Source organism: Crinia signifera, chromosome 2 (genome assembly GCF_055691185.1).
Source record: "Crinia signifera chromosome 2, ASM5569118v1, whole genome shotgun sequence".
Classification (NCBI taxonomy): domain Eukaryota; kingdom Metazoa; phylum Chordata; class Amphibia; order Anura; family Myobatrachidae; genus Crinia; species Crinia signifera.
Genome location: NC_139218.1, coordinates 6,207,575 through 6,224,347, shown reverse-complemented (window position 1 = coordinate 6,224,347; position 16,773 = coordinate 6,207,575). Strand labels below are relative to the sequence as shown.

The window sequence follows — 16,773 nt, the reverse complement described above, 5'->3', positions numbered from 1 at the left end:
GGCAAGAGTAGGAACGAAGGATAAACCCTTATTGAGTAAAGAGATTTCAGGTTCCGTGAGTATGTGCTTCGAGAGGTTATATATCACTGATCCTAATTGTTCTTGTTTCCTTTTCGCTTGTCTCTTTCTCCCACCCCTGCGGGTGGGTGCTGCAGGTTTTTTGGAGGTCTTCGTGATCTTTCAGATCTGGCTAGATAATGCGTATCCTGTACGGATGTGGATGGGGCATCCGAGTCGCTGGCAGAGGTTTGTGATTGACTCTCAATGTCAGTGAAGTGAACGTTAGGCCGTTTGGGGCCACCCCTCCGGAATTGGGGTCGGTAATGGCGACTATCACTTCTAGTAAACCAAGTATAGACTTTATTGTCCTTATAGTCCAATTTCACAAGTTTATATTTGTTCTTTTTGAACTTAAGAAGATTTTCTTTATATTTTTCCAACTCTTTGTCCAGTTTCTTTAGTAATTCGCAGTCGGGTTCTTGTAGAGCTTGGTAGGGCTCAGAAGTTTTAAGTTCTGCTATCTCTCCTTTAATCAGTCTGAGATCAGCGCTCGTTTGTTCAATCACTAGTAGCATAAGGTCCTGTGAACATTTATTCAGGATATTACACCATTTAATGCAAAAATCATTATTGTGTCGCCCCAGGGTGGGTTGATTGTGAATCCTGAATCCTCTGGGGATGATCTGTTCCTTATGGTATTGGGAGAGTGTGAGCCCATGTAGGTGTAATTCTATTTCTCTCTTGCTGAGCTTCAGAAGATCTTGATAAGCCTCCTCTGGGCTGTCTTTGTTAAATAACAATGTGTCAGTATCCTCAAACAGTATTCTTTCCTTGTCTGTATCTGAGAATTGTAAAGTGGAAGTCAAGTCTGTTCCCGCTGGTGCAGACATTTATCCTGGAATGGGTGGCTGTGTAGAATAGTCAGTAACACAGTCTGTACAAAGGAAAGTGTAGTGCTCAAATGGCTGAGCACTAGTGGTGATAGAAAAATACGTGAATGAATGAGAAAAAATAGGGTTGAATGAAGAAAGGGAATATAATGCAATTCATCAGCAAGCTTTAACAGAATTGCAACAAAATAACGGTGCAGTGTTTCCATACAGGTATAGAATACAGAGTCTCTTAGAAAAAACAGCACTCAATTTAAATGGAAGAACTTAGTTTGGTGCAGGGTCCAGAAGGTATCATAAAAAGCACTTACCCAGCCTAGGTGAATAGGACAGGAAAAGACCAGCACTCAAGGTTTTTAGAAGGAAAAAATTGTATTAGAAAAAAAGCATGTTAATACATGTACAAGGTGGCTGACCCAACAGCCGTTTCGACTGGACTCCAACCAGTTGAACCAGTCTTCAACAGGGGTCCAGTGCAGCTATGACAGTGTTTGGCGCGTTTCATTGTATTACTGATTGGTTTATTTGCCTATTTAAACATTACTGTCATAGCTGCACTGGACCCCTGTTGAAGACTGGTTGGAGTCCAGTCGAAACGGCTGTTGGGTCAGCCACCTTGTACATGTATTAACATGCTTTTTTTCTAATACAATTTTTTCCTTCTAAAAACCTTGAGTGCTGGTCTTTTCCTGTCCTATTCACCTAGGCTGGGTAAGTGCTTTTTATGATACCTTCTGGACCCTGCACCAAACTAAGTTCTTCCATTTAAATTGAGTGCTGTTTTTTCTAAGAGACTCTGTATATATATATATATATATATATATATATATATATATATATATATATATATATATAGCTGATGTACTATTACAGACACACCATATATATAGCACAATGACTGGCATCAATACCACTGGCTCCAATGCCAATATACTGTGCTGGGCCGATATCAGCGCATCACCAAGATAACTGCACCTCTTCAGATAACTGTCTCCTCCCGTGGCAGGAGCGCATATTTCGTGGCTCTATACCTGTGAGCAGCCACAATATGCGCACCATGGGCCTCATTCTGATTGACCAGCAACGCTGCGATTCCAAGCTTTGCGGGACATCTAAACACCGCCCACATACGAATGGATGCGCCCGCCACATGCACCGCAAATCTCCCTGCATGCACGCATGGATGTTCTGCATAAACATCCAATCGCAGACTGCGCGCGGGGCAGAAATCATTCGATAGTCACAGACCATCGCAGACCTGAGACACTCTCTGGCATCTTAGATCTGTGGCGCCCCAGTACGGGAAGAGGGTGGGCAACGGATATCCGGTGACATCAGCTGCCCGCCTCCGGCACCCATGAATTTCCATGGGAACGCCCATGAATTGCTGGGTGTTCCCATGGGTGCCACCCACGCCCACCACTGCTACATGCGGGCGAATAATCAATTCACCGCACCCGCTCTGCACCTGCGCAGTAGCTGAACATGGCTCCCCTGTGCGACCGCGCCGGGGGAGTGATCAGACCAGAACCTGCTCGTTACCGGGTACAGATGTCGCCATGTTGTAAGAGGCGATTGGGAAAACTAGAGAGGATTCAGGGGGGATCATACAATAGACAGTGTCTACGTCAAAGACACCAAAGAGTTGACATAGACAAGGTTGACACACGGAAAGGTCAACATACGTTTTTCATTTTTGTTGTTGACAATGTCGACACCTGGACCTCCAATTAGTGTAGCGTTCGCCCGCCACGCTTTGGGTCACGTGGACACATTACCATTCCCAATTGGAGTACACGGAAGTGTGAAAATGAAGAAAGAAAATCATGAAAAACTCATGGTGTCGACTATTGCCATGTTGATCTTTTTGCTTGTGTCAACATTTTGTCAATGTTGAGCTATCGTCCGGATCCTTGATATCCTCGTTGATGAAGGGAATGGGAGATTGAGACATTTATAGACACCCCGTCTCTATATAATATGCTATAGCTGGGGCCAGGACAAGCATGTATAAGTAACTGAGCACAACTGCCGCATAGGACAAATGGCAGCAGCTTCAGGCAGAGAGACTAGAGAGCAGCTCCCAGCAAGGAGAGACAGGTGTATAACCATGAGGTGGGAGGATGTGTGCTCAGTTCTCTCTTACATAATGTTATATAACTATATTTGTCATGGGATGTGTAACCTTGCTGCTTATTGTACTGAAATGAGATATATAGGTTTGATATAGAAAGTTAGGTTTTAGACTCACTCCTCTTTATGCTGCAGGGCAGTGTGGTCAGCGGGGTCAGAGCAGAACATAACACACACACACACTGGCTGCCTGTCAGATTGCCTGCACTGCCCTCTGGTGGTCACAGTGGGAATGTCACTTACGCAGCCATCTGCTTGAGAGTGCTCAGTCTCTGCTCCCCTCTTCCTCTCCACTGACGGTCAATGAACTGGGGGACGGGATCTTTAAGTTGCAGACGCAGAGTAAAACGTGGCTGGTGGACCAATTCGCTGAACATTGCGGGGTATTCGGGTACTTTTTGCTGTGAGGAGACAGGAGGGACACAGAGAAAACACTGTTATATACATTCCCCTGTGCTAGATTGCTGCCTCTATACCTCCCGCAGCGCAAGGCTCACTACCAGGGCAAAAGTGGATCCCCGCACATCACTGTACGGCAAACAGGGTCTGATACAGAGATTAATCTGCCCATTGGGTTAGATTACTTAAAAGAGCTGCTTCAGGGTACTTGCATAATGGCGCCATTTCCATGGGCAGCCTTTTGCCCATGAATTAGCGTCAGACGCGTCACGCGTGTGACACACAGCCCACATCAGGTCATACGGTGCCCGCACACTAGAAAGATGTGTCTAAAGATTTCCCTTGAACTCTCCGCCAGTCCTGAACCAAAGATTTCATACATTTTGACAAAGATTTAGCTTAAGATTTCAGAATTATTGTATTACGTTTATGTAATGGGCCCCATATTATAGCACACGCCGTAATGCCCAATACATATTATACCACACACCATAATGCCTACTACACATTATACCACACACCGTAATGCCCAAAACACATTATGCCACACACCATATTGCCCATTACATATTATACCACACACCATAATGCCTACTGCACATTATACCACACACTGTAATGCCCATTACATATTACACCACACAATGTAATGCCTAGTTCATATTACGCCACATGCCATAATGCCTATTACACATTATGCCACACACCGTAATGCCCATTACATATTATACCACACACCATAATGCCTACTGCACATTGTACCACACACTGTAATGCCCATTACATATTATACCACACAATGTAATGCCTAGTTCATATTACACCACATGCCATAATGCCTATTACACATTATGCCACACACCGTAATGCCCATTACATATTATACCACACACCATAATGCCCATTACATATTTTTGGGGGAGCCGCTGCCACACCAGGGTTCAGAGTAGTATGTGCCAAGCAATGTGGTGGCAGGCGCTGCACTGGGGATCGGGGTAGCCAGCGGGGTAGCCTACTGTCTGCCCCTGGTCTGTACCCCATACAGTAATACTATACAGCGGGACACCACAGGAAGGGACCACCGCTCTATGCACCTACTGTCTGCTCCTGGTCTGTACCCCATACAGTAATACTATACAGCAGGACACTACAGGAAGGGACCACACTGCTCTATGCACCTACTGTCTGCTCCTGGTCTGTACCCCATACAGTAATACTATACAGCGGGATACCACAGGAAGGGACCACCGCTCTATGCACCTACTGTCTGCTCCTGGTCTGTACCCCATACAGTAATACTATACAGCAGGACTCCACAGGAAGGGACCACCGCTCTATGCACCTACTGTCTGCTCCTGGTCTGTACCCCATACAGTAATACTATACAGCGGGACTCCACAGGAAGGGACCACGGCTCTACGCACCTACTGTATGCTCCTGGCCTGTACACCATACAGTAATACTATACAGCAGGACTCCATAGGAAGGGACCACGCTGCTCTATGCACCTACTGTCTGCATCTGGCCTGTACCCCATACAGTAATACTATACAGCGGGTCTCCTCAGGAAGGGACCACGGCTCTATGCACCTACTGTCTGCTCCTGGCCTGTACCCCATACAGTAATACTATACAGCAGGGCTCCACAGGAAGGGACCACGGCTCTATGCAACTACTGTCTGCTCCTGGTCTGTACCCCATACAGTAATACTATACAGCAGGACTCCACAGGAAGGGACCACCGCTCTATGCACCTACTGTCTGCTCCTGGTCTGTACCCCATACAGTAATACTATACAGCAGGACACCACAGGAAGGGACCACACTGCTCTATGCACCTACTGTCTGCTCCTGGTCTGTACCCCATACAGTAATACTATACAGCGGGATACCACAGGAAGGGACCACCGCTCTATGCACCTACTGTCTGCTCCTGGTCTGTACCCCATACAGTAATACTATACAGCAGGACTCCACAGGAAGGGACCACACTGCTCTATGCAACTACTGTCTGCTCCTGGTCTGTACCCCATACAGTAATACTATACAGCAGGACTCCACAGGAAGGGACCACCGCTCTATGCACCTACTGTCTGCTCCTGGTCTGTACCCCATACAGTAATACTATACAGCGGGACTCCACAGGAAGGGACCACGGCTCTACGCACCTACTGTCTGCTCCTGGCCTGTACACCATACAGTAATACTATACAGCAGGACTCCATAGGAAGGGACCACGCTGCTCTATGCACCTACTGTCTGCATCTGGCCTGTACCCCATACAGTAATACTATACAGCGGGACTCCTCAGGAAGGGACCACGGCTCTATGCACCTACTGTCTGCTCCTGGTCTGTACCCCATACAGTAATACTATACAGCAGGGCTCCACAGGAAGGGACCACGGCTCTATGCAACTACTGTCTGCTCCTGGTCTGTACCCCATACAGTAATACTATACAGCAGGACTCCACAGGAAGGGACCACAGCTCTATGCACCTACTGTCTGCTCCTGGTCTGTACCCCATACAGTAATACTATACAGCAGGACACCACAGGAAGGGACCACCGCTCTATGCACCTACTGTCTGCTCCTGGTCTGTACCCCATACAGTAATACTATACAGCAGGACTCCACAGGAAGGGACCACGGCTCTATGCACCTACTGTCTGCTCCTGGTCTGTACCCCATACAGTAATACTATACAGCAGGACTCCACAGGAAGGGACAACGGCTCTATGCACCCACTGTCTGCTCCTGGCCTGTACCCCATACAGTAATACTATACAGCAGGACTCCACAGGAAGGGACCACTGCTCTACGCACCTACTGTCTGCTCCTGGTCTGTACCCCATACAGTAATACTATACAGCAGGACTTCACAGGAAGGGACCACTGCTCTATGCACCTACTGTCTGCTCCTGGTCTGTACCCCATACAGTAATACTATACAGCAGGACTCCACAGGAAGGGACCACTGCTCTACGCACCTACTGTCTGCTCCTGGTCTGTACCCCATACAGTAATACTATACAGCGGGACACTATAGGAAGGGACCACACTGCTCTATGCACCTGGCTTGTACCCCATACAGTAATACCATACAGCAGGACTCCATAGGAAGGGACCACACTGCTCTATGCACCTACTGTCTGCTCCTGGTCTGTACCCCATACAGTAATACTATACAGCAGGACTCCACAGGAAGGGACCACACTGCTCTATGCACCTACTGTCTGCATCTGGCCTGTACCCCATACAGTAATACTATAGAGCGGAACACCATAGGAAGGGACCACGGCTCTATGCACCTACTGTCTGCTCCTGGTCTGTACCCCATACAGTAATACTATACAGCAGGACTCCACAGGAAGGGACCACCGCTCTATGCACCTACTGTCTGCTCCTGGTCTGTACCCCATACAGTAATACTATACAGCAGGACTCCATAGGAAGGGACCACCGCTCTATGCACCTACTGTCTGCATCTGGCCTGTACCCCATACAGTAATACTATACAGAAGGACTTCACAGGAAGGGACCACACTGCTCTATGCACCTACTGTCTGCTCCTGGTCTGTACCCCATACAGTAATACTATACAGCAGGACACCACAGGAAGGGACCACCGCTCTATGCACCTACTGTCTGCTCCTGGTCTGTACCCCATACAGTAATACTATACAGCGGGACTCCACAGGAAGGGACCACGGCTCTACGCACCTACTGTCTGCTCCTGGCCTGTACCCCATACAGTAATACTATACAGCAGGACTCCACAGGAAGGGACCACGCTGCTCTATGCACCTACTGTCTGCTCCTGGTCTGTACCCCATACAGTAATACTATACAGCAGGACTCCACAGGAAGGGACCACGCTGCTCTATGCACCTACTGTCTGCTCCTGGTCTGTAACCCATACAGTAATACTATACAGCAGGACTCCACAGGAAGGGACCACACTGCTCTATGCACCTACTGTCTGCTCCTGGCCTGTACCCCATACAGTAATACTATAGAGCGGAACACCATAGGAAGGGACCACGGCTCTATGCACCTACTGTCTGCTCCTGGCCTGTACCCCATACAGTAATACTATAGAGCGGGACACCACAGGAAGGGACCACACTGCTCTATGCACCTACTGTCTGCTCCTGGCCTGTACCCCATACAGTAATACTATACAGCAGGACTCCACAGGAAGGGACCACACTGCTCTATGCACCTACTGTCTGCTCCTGGTCTGTACCCCATACAGTAATACTATACAGCAGGACTCCACAGGAAGGGACCACACTGCTCTATGCACCTACTGTCTGCTCCTGGTCTGTACCCCATACAGTAATACTATACAGCAGGACTCCACAGGAAGGGACCACACTGCTCTATGCACCTACTGTCTGCTCCTGGTCTGTACCCCATACAGTAATACTATACAGCAGGACTCCACAGGAAGGGACCACTGCTCTATGCACCTACTGTCTGCTCCTGGTCTGTACCCCATACAGTAATACTATACAGCAGGACTCCACAGGAAGGGACCACACTGCTCTATGCACCTACTGTCTGCTCCTGGTCTGTACCCCATACAGTAATACTATAGAGCGGAACACCATAGGAAGGGACCACGGCTCTATGCACCTACTGTCTGCTCCTGGCCTGTACCCCATACAGTAATACTATAGAGCGGAACACCATAGGAAGGGACCACGGCTCTATGCACCTACTGTCTGCTCCTGGCCTGTACCCCATACAGTAATACTATAGAGCGGGACACCACAGGAAGGGACCACCGCTCTATGCACCTACTGTCTGCTCCTGGTCTGTACCCCATACAGTAATACTATACAGCAGGACTCCACAGGAAGGGACCACACTGCTCTATGCACCTACTGTCTGCTCCTGGTCTGTAACCCATACAGTAATACTATACAGCAGGACTCCACAGGAAGGGACCACACTGCTCTATGCACCTACTGTCTGCTCCTGGTCTGTACCCCATACAGTAATACTATACAGCAGGACTCCACAGGAAGGGACCACACTGCTCTATGCACCTACTGTCTGCTCCTGGTCTGTACCCCATACAGTAATACTATAGAGCGGAACACCATAGGAAGGGACCACGGCTCTATGCACCTACTGTCTGCTCCTGGCCTGTACCCCATACAGTAATACTATAGAGCGGAACACCATAGGAAGGGACCACGGCTCTATGCACCTACTGTCTGCTCCTGGCCTGTACCCCATACAGTAATACTATAGAGCGGGACACCACAGGAAGGGACCACCGCTCTATGCACCTACTGTCTGCTCCTGGTCTGTACCCCATACAGTAATACTATACAGCAGGACTCCACAGGAAGGGACCACTGCTCTATGCACCTACTGTCTGCTCCTGGTCTGTAACCCATACAGTAATACTATACAGCAGGACTCCACAGGAAGGGACCACACTGCTCTATGCACCTACTGTCTGCTCCTGGTCTGTACCCCATACAGTAATACTATACAGCAGGACTCCACAGGAATGGACCACACTGCTCTATGCACCTGGCTTGTACCCCATACAGAGGGACATCATGCAGCGCTGAGCTTTTGCAGTGTGACTGCACCCATGATCCCCGCACAGTTTGAGGGGCACGTGGGGAACACAGTTATACATGCACTACACATACAGATACTCACCACCCTGTCATACGACATGTGGGCCCGGAATGTGGCCTGAGCATGATCCTTCTCACTAGATAACGTGTATAACGGATCTACAAGGGAAGACATATTGATAATCACCATTCATATACAGCTCTCACGTTAATCATTCATGTACAGCTCTCACGTTAATCGTTCATATACAGCTCTCAGGTTAATCATACATATACAGCTCTCCCGTTAATCATTCATATACAGCTCTCACGTTAATCATTCATATACGGCTCTCAGGTTAATCATTCATATACAGCTCTCAGGTTAATCATTCATATACAGCTCTCACGTTAATCATTCATATACAGCTCTCCCGTTAATCATTCATATACAGCTCTCCCGTTAAGCATTCATATATACAGCTCTCACGTTAATCATTCATACACAGCTCTCAGGTTAATCATTCATATACAGCTCTCACGTTAATCATTCATATACAGCTCTCAGGTTAATCATTCATATACAGCTCTCAGGTTAATCATTCATATACAGCTCTCATTCATATACAGCTCTCACGTTAATCATTCATATACAGCTCTCACGTTAATCATTCATATACGGCTCTCAGGTTAATCATTCATATACAGCTCTCATGTTAATCGTTCATATACAGCTCTCACGTTAATCATTCATATACAGCTCTCACGTTAATCATTCATATACGGCTCTCATGTTAATCATTCCTATAAAGCTCTCACGTTAATCATTCATATACAGCTCTCAGGTTAATCATTCATATACAGCTCTCAGGTTAATCATTCATATACAGCTCTCATTCATATACAGCTCTCACGTTAATCATTCATATACAGCTCTCACGTTAATCATTCATATACGGCTCTCACGTTAATCATTCATATACAGCTCTCAGGTTAATCATTCATATACAGCTCTCACGTTAATCATTCATATACAGCTCTCACGTTAATCATTCATATACAGCTCTCATTCATATACAGCTCTCATGTTAATCATTCATATACAGCTCTCACGTTATCCATTCATATACGGCTCTCACGTTAATCATTCATATACAGCTCTCACGTTAAGCATTCATATGTACAGCTCTCATGTTAATCATTCGTACACAGCTTTCAGGTTAATCATTCATATACAGCTCTCACGTTAATCATTCATATAAAGCTCTCACGTTAATCATTCATATACAGCTCTCACGTTAATCATTCATATACAGCTCTCATTCATATACAGCTTTCACGTTAATCATTCATATACAGCTCTCATGTTAATCGTTCATATACAGCTCTCACGTTAATCATTCATATACAGCTCTCAGGTTAAACATTCATATACAGCTCTCATTCATATACAGCTCTCACGTTAATCATTCATATACAGCTCTCATGTTAATCGTTCATATACAGCTCTCACGTTAATCATTCATATACAGCTCTCACTTTAATCATTCATATACAGCTCTCACGTTAATCATTCCTATACAGCTCTCACGTTAATCATTCCTATAAAGCTCTCACGTTAATCATTCATATACAGCTCTCACGTTAATCATTCATATACAGCTCTCACGTTAATCATTCATAAACAGCTCTCATGTTAATCGTTCATATACAGCTCTCACGTTAATCATTCATATACAGCTCTCACGTTAATCATTCATATACAGCTCTCATTCATATACAGCTTTCACGTTAATCGTTCATATACAGCTTTCATGTTAATCGTTCATATACAGCTCTCACGTTAATCATTCATAAACAGCTCTCATGTTAATCGTTCATATACAGCTCTCACGTTAATCGTTCATATACAGCTCTCACGTTAATCATTCATATACAGCTCTCACGTTAATCATTCATATACAGCTCTCACGTTAATCATTCATATACAGCTCTCACGTTAATCATTCATTTCCCAGATCATTTGCTATTATTTATTTCAATATTATAATAGTTAATCTGCCGGTAGCTGCATAAATCTGATGGACTGACTGGGGGCACAGAGGGACAGGGGACGAGGCACACAGAGGGACAGGGGCTGGGCACAGGAGGGGGCGCAGAGGGACAGGGGACGAGGCACACAGAGGGACAGGGGCTGGGCACAGGAGGGGGTGCAGAGGGACAGGGGTCAGGGGCATATGGTGGGGCACACAGAGGGACAGGGCACACAGAGGGACAGGGGACGAGGCACACAGAGGGACAGGGGCTGGGCACAGGAATGGGTGCAGAGGGACAGCGGTCAGGGGCACAGGAGGGGCACAGAGGGAAAGGGGACGAGGCACACAGAGGGACAGGGGCTGGGCAGAGGAGGGGTTGCAAAGGGACAGGGGCCAAGGCACAGGAGGGGGCACAGTAGGGTCAGGGGCACAGAGTGGAAGGGTCCAGGGCACAGGAGGGGCCACAGAGGGACAGTGCTGGAGTGCAGAGGACTGACCTGAGCTTCATTTTTTGGTGAGCAATTGGGATACAATTTTAAAAGGAACAGGGCACCGAAGACACAAGACAGAAAGGAGTGTGGTCTCACAAAAAGAGACATGGTCACACAATAGCAACCCCCAGTCAACATGGATATAGTAGGTGACTGGGGAGGCAGGGGGCACAGAGAGATAGTGGGTGACTGGGGAGGCAGGGGGGACAGGGAGATAGTGGGTGACTGGGGAGGCAGGGGGGACAGGGAGATAGTGGGTGACTGGGGGGGCAGGGGTGACAGAAATATAGTGGGTGACTGGGGAGGCAGGGGTGACTGGGGGGCAGGGGGGGACAGGGAGATAGTGGGTGACTAGGGGGACAGGGAGATAGCAGGTGACAGGGAGATAGCAGGTGACTGGGGAGGCAGGGGTGACAGGGAGATAGTGGGTGACTGGGGAGGCAGGGGTGACTGGGTGATAGTGGGTGACTGCGGGGGCAGACGTGACAGGGAGATAGAGGGTGACAGGTGAGGTAGGGGTGACATGGAGATAGCAGGTGACAGTGGAGGCAGATGTAACAGGGAGTCAGCGGGTGACTGTGGAGGCAGGGGTGACAGGGAGATAGTGGGTGACTGTGGAGGCAGGGGGACAGGGAGATAGTGGGTGACTGTGGAGGCAGGGAGATAGTGGGTGAATGGGGAGGCAGAGGGGACAGAGAGATAGTGGGTGATTGGGGAGGCAGGGGGGACAGGGAGAAAGTGGGTGACTGGGGGGCAGGGGGGAAAGGGAGATAGTGGGTGACTGGGGGGGGCAGGCATGACAGGAAGATAGTGGGTGACTGGGGGGGGGGCAGGCATGACAGGGAGATAGTGGGTGACTGGGGGGGGCAGGCAGGACAGAGAGATAGTGGGTGACTGGGGGACAGGGAGATAGTGGGTGATTGGGGAGGCAGGGGGGACAGGGAGATTGTGGGTGATTGGGGAGGCAGGGGGGACAGGGAGAAAGTGGGTGACTGGGGTGGCAGCGAGAAAAGGGAGATAGTGGGTGACTGGGTGGGAGGGCAGGCATGGCCGGGAGATAGTGGGTGACTCTGGGGGCAGGCATGACAGGGAGATAGTGGGTGACTGGGGGGGCAGACGTGACAGGGAGATAGAGGGTGACAGGTGAGGTAGGGGTGATATGGAGATAGTTGGTGACTGGGGAGGCAGGTGTAACAGGGAGATAGCGGGTGACTGTGGAGGCAGGGGTGACAGGGAGATAGCGGGTGACTGTGAAGGCAAGGGGGACAGGGAGATAGTGGTGACTGTGAAGGCAGGGGGGACAGGTAGATAGTGGGTGAATGGGGAGGCAGGGGGGACAGGGAGATAGTGGGTGATTGGGGAGGCAGGGGGGACATTGAGATAGTGGGTGATTGGGGAGGCAAGGGGGGCAGGGAGAAAGTGGGTGACTGGGGGCAGGGAGAACAGGGAGATAGTGAGTGACTGGGGGGCAGGGGGGACTGGGAGATAGTGGGTGACTGGGGGGGCAGGCATGACAGGGAGATAGTGGGTGACTGGGGTGAAAGGGAGATAGTAGGTGATTGGGGGGACAGGGAGATAGTGGGTGACTGGGGGGGCAAGGGTAAAAGGGAGAAAGTGGGTGACTGGGGGGGCAGGGGTGAAAGGGAGATAGAGGGTGACGGGTGACAGGTGAGGTAGGGGTGATATGGAGATAGTTGGTGACTGGGGAGGCAGGTGCAACAGGGAGATAGCGGGTGACTGGGGAGGCAGGGGTGACAGGGAGATAGAGGGAGACTATGGAGGCAGGGGGGGACAGGGAGATAGTAGGTGACTGGGGAGGCAAGGGTGACAGTGAGATAGTGGGTGATTGGGGAGACAGGGGGGACAGGGAGATAGTGGGTGACTGGGGAGGCAGAAAGATAGTGGGTGACTGGGGGGCAGGCATGACAGGGAGATAGTGGGTGACTGGGGAGGCAGGGGGGACAGGGAGATAGTGGGTGACTGGGGGGCAGGCATGACAGGGAGATAGTGGGTGACTGGGGGGGGCAGGTGTGACAGGGAGATAGTGGGCGACTGGGGAGGCAGGGGGCAAAGGGAGATAGTGGGTGACTATGGGGGCAGGTGTGACAGGGAGAAAGTGGGTGACTGGGGAGGCAGGGGTGACAGGGAGATAGCGTGTGACTGGGGAGGCAGGGGTGACAGGGAGATAGTGGGTGACTGGGGGGCAGGTGTGACAGTGAGATACTGGGTGACTGGGGGGGGGGGCAGGGGGAAAGGGAGATAGTGGGTGACAGGGGAGACAGGGGCAATAGGGAGATAGCGTGTGACTGTGGAGGCAGGGGTGACTGGGTTACTGGGGAGGTAGGGGTGACAGGGAGATAGTGGGTAATAGGGAGATAGAGGGCAACAGGGAAGGTAGGGGTGACAGGGAGATAGAGGGTGACAGGGAGATAGAGGGTGACAGGGAGATAGTGGGTGACTAGGGTGGCAGGGAGATAGAGGGCAACAGGGAAGGTAGGGGTGACAGGGAGATAGAGGGTGACAGGGAGATAGAGGGTGACAGGGAGATAGTGGGTGACTGGGGTGGCAGGGAGATAGAGGGCGACAGGGAAGGTAGGGGTGACAGGGAGATAGAGGGTGACAGGGAGATAGAGGGTGACAGGGAGATAGTGGGTGACTAGGGTGGCAGGGAGATAGAGGGTGACAGGGAGATAGTGGGTGACTGGGGTGGCAGGGAGATAGAGGGCGACAGGGAAGGTAGGGGTGACAGGGAGATAGAGGGTGACAGGGAGATAGTGGGTGACGGAGATATTGGGTGACTGGGGTGGCACAGAAATAGAGGGTGACTGGGGGGGGGCAGGGTCCAGGTTGGATGTGGGCACAGGAGGGGGCACACAGTGGGACAAGATCTGTGATGGAAGTGGGCACATGGTGGGACAGGCTCCAGACGGAGGTGGGCACAGGAGGGGAAACACGGAGGGAGAGGCTCCGGGATGGAGGTGGGCACAGGAGGAGGCACACAGTGGAACAGGCTCCATGAGGAGGTGGGCACAGGAGGGGGCACACAGTGGGACAAGATCTGGGATGGAGGTGGGCACAGGAGGGGGCACATGGTGGGACAGGCTCCGGACGGAGGTGGGCACAGGAGGGGAAACACGGAGGGAGAGACTCCGGGATGGAGCTGGGCACAGGAGGAGGCACACAGTGGAACAGGCTCCATGAGGAGGTGGGCACAGAAGGGGGCACACGGCAAGACAGGCTCTGGACTGGAGGTGGGCACAGGAGGGGGCACACGGCGGGACAGGCTCCGGGATGAGGGTGGGCACAGGATAAGGAGGCACAAGGTGGGACAGGCTCCGGGCTTGAGGTAAGCACAGGAGGGGGCACACGGCGGGACAGGCTCCGGGATGAAAGTGGGCACAGGAGGGGGCACACGGCGGGACAGGCTCCAGGGCGGAGGTGGGCACAGGAGGGGGCATACGGCGGGACAGGCTCCGGGATGGAAGTGGGCACAGGAGGGGGCACACGGCGGGACAGGCTCCAGGGCGGAGGTGGGCACAGGAGGGGGCACACGGCGGGACAGGCTCCGGGCTGGAGGTGGGCACAGGAGGGGGGCACAGGGTGGGACAGGCTCCGAGCTGGAGGTGGGCAGAGGAGGGGGCACACAGCGGGACAGGCTCCGGGATGGAGGTGGGCACAGAAGGGGGCACCCTGTGGGACAGGCTCCGGGCTGGAGGTGGGCACAGAAAGGGGCACATGGTGGAACAGGCTCTGGGCTGGATGTGGGCACAGGAGAGGGCAAACGGCGGAACAGGCTCCGGGCTGGAGGTGGGCACAAGAGGGGGAACACGGTGGGACAGGCTCCAGGATGGAGGTGGGCACAGGAGGGGGCAAACGTCAGGACAGGCTCTGGGCTGGAGGTGGGCACAAGAGGGGACACACGGTGGGACAGGCTCTGGGCTAGAGGTGGGCACAGGAGGGGGCAAACAGCGGGACAGGCTCCGGGCTCGAGGTGGGCACAGGAGGGGGAACACGGTGGGACAGGCTCCGGGATGGAGGTGGGCACAGGAGGGGCAAATGGCAGGACAGGCTCCGTGCTGGAGGTAAGCACAGGAGGGGGAACACGGTTGGACAGGCTCCAGGATGGAGGTGGGCACTGGAGGGGGCACACGGTTTGACAGGCTCAGGGATGAGGGTGGGCACAGGAGGGGGCAAACGTCAGGACAGGCTCCGGGCTGAAGGTGGGCACAGGAGGGGGAACATGGTGGGACAGGCTCCGGGACGGATGTGGGCACACGGGACAGGCTCCGGGATGGAGGTGGGCACAGGAGAGGCAAATGGCAGGATAGGCTTCGTGCTGGAGGTGGGCACAGGAGGGGGAACACGGTTGGACAGGCTCCAGGATGGAGGTGGGCACTGGAGGGGGAACATGGTGGGACCGGCTCCGGGACGGATGTGGGCACACGGGACAGGCTCCGGGATAGGGGTGGGCACAGGAGGGGGCACACGGTTTGACAGGCTCTGGGCTGGAGGTGGGCACAGGAGGGGGAACATGGTGGGACAGGCTCCGGGACGGATGTGGGCACACGGGACAGGCTCCGGGATGGAGGTGGGCACAGGAGGGGCAAATGGCAGGACAGGCTCCGTGATGGAGGTGGGCACAGGAGGGGGAACACGGTTGGACAGGCTCCAGGATGGAGGTGGGCACTGGAGGGGGCACACGGTTTGACAGGCTCTGGGCTGGAGGTGGGCACAGGAGGGGGCAAACGTCAGGACAGGCTCCGGGCTGGAGGTGGGCACAGGAGGGGGAACATGGTGGGACAGGCTCCGGGACGGATGTGGGCACACGGGACAGGCTCCGGGATGAGGGTGGGCACAGGAGGGGGCATACGGCGGGACAGGCTCCGGGTTAGAGGTGGGCACAGGAGGGGGCACACGGCGGGACAGGCTCTGGGCTGGATGTGGGCACAGGAGGGAGCACACGGCAGGACAGGCTCCGGGATGAGGGTTGGCACAGGAGGGGGCACACGGCGGGACAGGCTCCGGGATGAGGGTGGGCACAGGAGGGGGCATACGGCGGGACAGGCTCCGGGATGAGGGTGGGCACAGGAGGGGGCACACGGCGGGACAGGCTCCGGGATGGAGGTGGGCACAGGAGGGGGGCACACGGCGGGACAGGCTCCGGGATGAGGGTGGGCACAGGAGGGGGCATACAGTGGGACAGGATCCGGGATGAGGGTGGGCACAGGAGGGGGCACAC

The 16,773-nt window shown here is 52.3% G+C and overlaps 1 protein-coding gene across 1 annotated transcript in view; it reads right to left on the bottom strand.

Annotated features, from left to right (window-relative positions):
• The window catches only part of CFAP91 (cilia and flagella associated protein 91), a 78,557-nt gene that overhangs the window by 61,570 nt on the left and 214 nt on the right, over positions 1-16,773 (bottom strand). The window contains exons 2-3 of the mRNA XM_083171491.1: positions 9,111-9,187; positions 3,267-3,424 (exon numbers count right to left, since the gene is read on the bottom strand). Coding sequence (XP_083027617.1) covers positions 3,267-3,424; positions 9,111-9,187 — 235 coding nt within the window. The remainder of the gene's footprint in view (positions 1-3,266; positions 3,425-9,110; positions 9,188-16,773) is intronic.